Raw genomic sequence first — 6675 nt, 5'->3', positions numbered from 1 at the left:
ACCATCAGCTTCTTCATATTATCAGCTGTCATTTTGGGAACTTTATGCCTATCACTCCTAACAGATTGTTCCTAATCTTTGGCATTCAACAAACTTCCCAATATATCTGGTGAAATGTTAAAGGTGCTTCTGACTACATGAGACCTTAAAACTTTAGTTATATAAACTCCAATTTCCTGAACATAAAATTAGTCTACCGATAAACCCTTTACATAGTGTTCAAATGTTCTGTATTTTACATTTTGTATTGGCTGAGTTTGAATTACAATAATATTAACTTTTTATTTTAAAATATAATAATTAATAACTTAATAACCAGTCAGAAATATTGATGTTATTATCGATGAAGATTTTGAGCACATTCTTCATATGCTTGAGGATAGATTTGAAGAAGACATGGAAAAGACATCAAAAACACCAGCATCTTTCTTCATGACAGAAATTTTTTTTTGGTATCTTCTATCAGAGCTTTGGAATTATTTTATAAGATTAGCCATTCATTCCATTATTTTACAAGATTGAGCCATTCATTCCATCTAGATGTCTTATTGAGTATTTATTATATTGTCAAAGCAACCAAATGCTAAAAATGTGTTACTGGATGATGCAATTCTCATTGAATTTGTATTTCAATAGAGAGTACACTAGAGAAGAATCAATTTTTTAAAACATAGAATATGGTGGTTAGCTGATCTAAGTAGGAAAGGTGGCTGTGTCAGTGATGGGTTGTGTTAACTTGTGAAGACTAGCAATGAAATTCTTATGGAGCAAGTGGTATTAGATAAAGAAACTAAGACCAGCACATGGATTCTATTCTAAGGTGAATGAAAACATTTAAAAATAAAATATAGGTGTAGACTAATATAGGGATATATTAAAATACATGTTTATAGACATTTATTGCATGAATACTTTATGTACAATAAACACCAGCCTGGAAAGACAAACCCACTGGTGCTATAGTGTAGTATAGATATCGTCTATGTTATCCCCAAATACTATGGGAATAAACAAGAACTTTCTTATTTGATCCAAGTCTAACTCCAAAAGATGAAAAATCACACCTAACATCTCTATGGCTGATCCAAAACCTAGACAAATCATAGCCCTAGCAAAGAACCCACCAGCATAATCCCTCTTAATGGACATAGTATCAAACCAATTCTCAATGACTTATCATTGGGTACATAGATTTGTACATCTCCCAACCCTTATAATGGTTTCTTTTTGTACTAAATAGTGATTAAAAAATCAAATCAAATCAAATCAAAACAAACAGACAAACAAACACTTGTCATTGTAGAGAATTAGACACTGTGGAAGGCTCTACAATATGTGGAACTTCAATACCATACTTCCTTTCTCCAAGCTCAGAAGAATGAGTGAGAATGGGTGAAAAGATGTAAGAGCTAGAGCTGGTAGACCAAATTTTGTTTTCAAATAAACAGTGTTTTCATCACTCAACAGAATGGTTGCAAATAAGGCCTCATGTTAGCACTTTTGGGGTCCTCATGCTCAATCCAGACAAAATCATAGCACAAAGAGGGCACATGGGCATGTACTCTACAGGTGGCCAAGGAGTGATTGGCAGCTTATATATTTCAGAAGGAAAGTAAATATTTTATAAGGACATGGACCAGGTAGGCTAACGATGCTACAATAAAGACTAAAAACCTAAATAGCACAAGATGAATTTGATAAAAATAATATTTGCGTATGTAGAGGAGGGAGTTATACTGAGAAGAGTTCAAGAGGTATGAATATGATCAAAATGCATTGTATAATGTTCTCAAAGGCATGTTAAAATATACAAAAGAGAAAAGGCAATAAAATATATCATCTATATGTACTGGGAGAAAAAGGAGATTAAGGCAAAAGGAATAACAAGACTGTGAATAACTATACCTCAGATCATGGTCAGACTGGTCTTAGGTTATTGTTATTATTATAGTGAGCTTTACAAAAACAGATTACTCTAAGAAAATATTTTCTTTCCAAGATGTCTCTTCAAAGCACCCTTAAACTCATTATTCCTGAGGCTGTAGATGAGGGGGTTCAACATGGGGATCACCACCGTGTAGAATACAGACAACACCTTGTTCTGATCAGTGGAGTAGCTGGACTTGGGCATCACATAAATGAATATAGCAGTTCCATAGAACAGAGTGACTGCAGTGAGGTGGGAGGTGCAGGTAGAGAAGGCCTTCTGTCGACCCTCTCTGGAGTGCATCTTCAGGATGGCAATGAGAACGTAGGTGTAGGAAGTAGCTATGACAATCACTGTTAGCATAGTAACTGTGCCAGCTGAAAATGAAGTAACAACTACAGGGACAGTGACATCAGAACAGGAGAGCTCAATCAGAGGAGCAAAATCACAGAAAAAAGTGATTGATTCTGTTTGGTCCACAGAAGAGAATGGATAAAAAAGAAAATGAAGCAAAGGAAGCATTAAGAAAAGCTCCTATATAAGATCCTACAATCAACTGGATACAGACTTGTGTGGACATTTTGATGGAATAAAGCAGTGGGTTGCAGATTGCTATGAAACGATCATAAGCCATGGCACCCAGAAGGAAGCATTCAAGTCCACCAAAGAAAGCAGCTGAGCCAAATTGTATAGAACATCCAAAGTAGGAGATGGTATTTTGCTTTACTAGTAAGTTGGCAAGCATATTGGGTGTGACAGAAGATGAAATGCCTATGTCAACAGAGGCCAAGTGGCTGAGAAAAAAGTACATGGGATGATGGAGCAGGGAAGAGACTCTGATGAGAAGGATGGTGCTGAGGTTCCCAGACACAGTCACCAGGTAGATGCACAGGATGATGGTGAAGAGGATGAGTCTAAGAACTGGGTCATCCGTTAAACCCAATAAAATAAACTCTGTCACTGTAGTGTGGTTCCCATCCTCCAGGAAAGCCATGGGACAGAATAGCTGCTGCTTGATTAAGGCTGTGATGCAGATATTACAAAATGGGATTTATAAATAAATTACTTCATTTCATTTAATGAGAACTTGGAAAGCATTACAAACTAATATATTATTCAAAACATTGGATCAATTATTGATGTTTTCCTAGCATTGTAATCATTTGTACATGTATGTGCAATAATTATTTCAAAATTACTTAAACACAAATGCTAGAGATGTGTAATAAATAATAACTGTTATCTACATGTACTCATAATGAAATATACAAGATTGTCATTAAGGCTAAAGTTTAAAATTATGAGACTTACCCCAGTAAGATAGCTTGGTAAAGATTCTTGCTACCAAGTTTGACTTTTTACAGCTAGAGTTTGATACTTGGAACCCTCAAGATCTCCTGAAAGTTGTTCTTTGTTAACCACACATATTCTGTTACAAGTACTCCCCTTACACAAATAAATATAAGAATATGCAAATAAATAGATAAATAAATAAAAAATACTGTCAATCATAAGAAAATAACAATGTATTTATTATACGTTTAACAAAAGAATAAAATATAAAAGAGTAGAATTAAGAAATGAAGTTTTAAGGTATTGCTAATATTAAATGATTACTACATTACTAGCACAGAATTTAAAAAACAATTGTATGTTTTCCTATATTTATATCTATGAAGTTGCAATGTTCTTTTTGTCATTTCTATATTCTAGCAGATAAATATTTTAAGTTAAGTAACAGACACACACCCATACAAAGTAATCAATTTATAGAGATTCAGAGTTGGCTCAGTTACTAAGAGTGCTTGGTGAACTGGCAAAAAAAAAACAAAAAAAAAAAAACAAAAAAAACAAAAAAACAAACAACAAAAACAAAAACAAAAACAAAAAAAACCAGGTTTGATTCCCTGCCCAGTTCACTCTGTTTTCTATCAGGAGTTTGTTCCAGTTCTGGGGACCCAGCACTATGTCTTCACAGTCTCCAGGCACACATGTACTGCAAAGTGTCCATGCTAGCAACATTCATACTCAAAATAAAAATATCGTATCTTTAAAAAGAGAAGTACATACAAACACCAGGTAGGTTGAACTCAGTATGTTCCTTTTAAAAAGCAGGCTATAAAATAATGGCTTGGCACACAGTTGAAGGGTATATAATTAGGACCAATATCAGAATGGAATTTCAGCTTTTTGATGAGTAATACAAAGTCTATAAACTGAATAAAGATTACATTAAATTTACAAATTTGACTTTAAGTTGTAAACTCATTAAATGTTTTAAATTCTTCTAAATAGGTCATTTTTCATTAAAGTAATTTGAAATATCAATTATATCATCATGTTTTATAAATATATAGCATGTTATTAGTAATTATTTAGACACACCCACTGTTTCTCCAGTGTCACGGTGTTTTCTAACTGAAATATTTTAGAATGAATTCATATTATTTTCAACAAAGGACACTGCCCAGTATTCAATTAAAAAAGCACACAGCTTTGAAGGTAATGTTAGTTTCTGGTCTTGCCAACAGATGGATATATAAGGAATCTATGAACACTCGTTTTTTTGCCTGATTATTCTGAATAATTATTAATTAAATACAAGAAAATTCTATGACAGTTTATTTCCACCCTTCTGTTATGTAACTTTATAATACTATCTGACATGTTTCTCCACCATGATTTGAAATACAATACATTTTAAAGAATAAAGCATCTCTATTTACCAACAAAGTCAAACTCTTACCTCTTGAAATAAGAATTCATTTTAAAGTAAGAATTCAGTTATTATGTTTTATAGATATGAATTTCTTTCCTACTGCCATTGTTTAACCCCAAGGATAAATCCCTGCAGAGGCTCTGGATTCCAGTGTGAATTCAAATCATCAGTGATCATTACCTTTGCTCAGGTGAGTACTGAGTAGGACATTTCATATAAACAAAATCAATTTTCAAGGAGTCTGTCAATCTTAAGCAATCTCTTGTTTTCCTCTTTATGTGAGTAGTGATGCACATCCACTTGGTGATTATAGGATTTACATGAAAACAAATTATCTTAGGTAAATGTTCCTTCAAGTTGATATTTGTTTCAAGTTATTTTACATTAGAGGATATAAACTACCCATTAAAATGGCCCATTTTGTTTCTTTCATTCCTATACACCAATTATTCTTTTTGTATTTTAGTGGTTGATATAATATACTCTATTAGTTACTTATGGAATATAGGGAGGAATGAAAAAAAGTTGAGTAATTGTTTGAGGCACACACAAGTTTAATAGACAAGAGTATAAAATGTCATGATCCCTTAGAAAACAGTGCATAGAAATAGGTATTAAGATTTCCAGTAAGAATTAACATTCCATAATTTATATCTCAAATGTGTGACATGTGTTCTTACCTTATATGCAGTCTTGGAAAATGGAAGGCATAGTAATTCTCCCCCTGAAGACTCAGCTCAACTCAGACCTGAAGATTCAGTCTCCTGAATCTTATTTTCATTAACTTCTATAGTGAACTCTTGATAGAACTCCAATAAAACTGGTTGACACTGAGCATTAGTCAATTTTTAATCAAAGTGTCTCCTGGCTAGCATAGGCCTCTGAGTGGCTATATCCAACAGTGGCCAAATACTGAAGCAGATACCCACAGACAAACATTAAACAGTGGGCAAGGACACCTAAGTAAGAGTTGGAGAAAGGTTGGAGAAAGTATAGGTGGCTCAGAAGTAGATGGGAACTCCACAGAAAAATCAACAGGTCCAAAAAAGTGAACCCCTGAGAGCTCTGTAAGACTGAGCCACCGAGCAAAGAACATACATGAGGTGGAATGAGACCCTGGCACATGTGTAGCAGACATGAAATTCAATCTTCATGGATGTCCTGTCTGGCTTCAGAGGGAGAGGATGTGCGTAATCTGGAAGAGACTTGCTGTACCAGGGTAAAGTGACACAAAGAGGGGTCTCAAAATCATCTGGAATAACAAAAACCCAGGATAGCTAAAACTATTGTCAACAGTAAAAGAACTGCTGGGGGAATTAGTATCCCAGACCTCAAGCAATACTACAGAGCAATAGTGTTTAAAAACTGCATGGTATTGGCACAGTGACAGGCAAGTGGACCAATGGCATAGAATTGAAGACCCAGAAATGAATCCACACACCTATGGTCATTTGATCTTCGACAAAGGAGCAGACAACCTCTAGTGGAAAGAAGATAGCCTTTTCAACAAATGGTGCTCTTTCAACTGGAGGTCTGCATGCAGAAGAATGCGAATTGATCCATACTTATTTCCTTGTACTAAACTCAGCTCCAAGTGGATCAAGGACCTCCACATAAAACCAGACACACTGAAACTAATTGAGAAGAAACTGGGGAAAACCCTTTAGGACATGGACACAGGGGAAAAGTTCCTGAACAGAACACTAATAGCTTATGCTCTAAGATCAAGAATTCACAAATGGGACCTCATAAAATTACAAAGTTTCTGTAAGGCAAAGGACACTGTTAAAAGGACAAAGCAGCAACCAACAAATTGGGAAAAAATCTTCACCAACCCTACATCTATCTGATAGAGGGCTAATATCCAATATACACAAAGAACTCAAGAAGTTAGACCCTAGAGAACCAAATAACCCTATTAAAAATGGGGTACAGAGCTAAACAAAAAATTTTCATCTGAAGAAATTCAGATGGCCGAAAAGCACCTTAAGAAATGCTCAACATCATTAGTCATTAGGGAAATGCAAAT

The 6675-nt window shown here is 34.6% G+C and overlaps 1 protein-coding gene across 1 annotated transcript; it reads right to left on the bottom strand.

Moving 5' to 3' along the window:
• Nucleotides 1-1975: 1975 nt before the first annotated feature.
• LOC127679725 (olfactory receptor 484-like) lies at nt 1976-2925 on the bottom strand. The gene is given in 2 exon segments (XM_052175382.1): nt 1976-2383; nt 2385-2925. Coding segments are annotated over 2 exon segments (945 nt in total). The 5' UTR covers nt 2922-2925.
• Nucleotides 2926-6675: the final 3750 nt, after the last annotated feature.

This window comes from Apodemus sylvaticus, chromosome 1 (genome assembly GCF_947179515.1).
Source record: "Apodemus sylvaticus chromosome 1, mApoSyl1.1, whole genome shotgun sequence".
Lineage (NCBI taxonomy): Eukaryota > Metazoa > Chordata > Mammalia > Rodentia > Muridae > Apodemus > Apodemus sylvaticus.
Note: the sequence above shows the minus strand (reverse complement) of the source record. Positions and strands in the feature narration are given on the sequence as shown.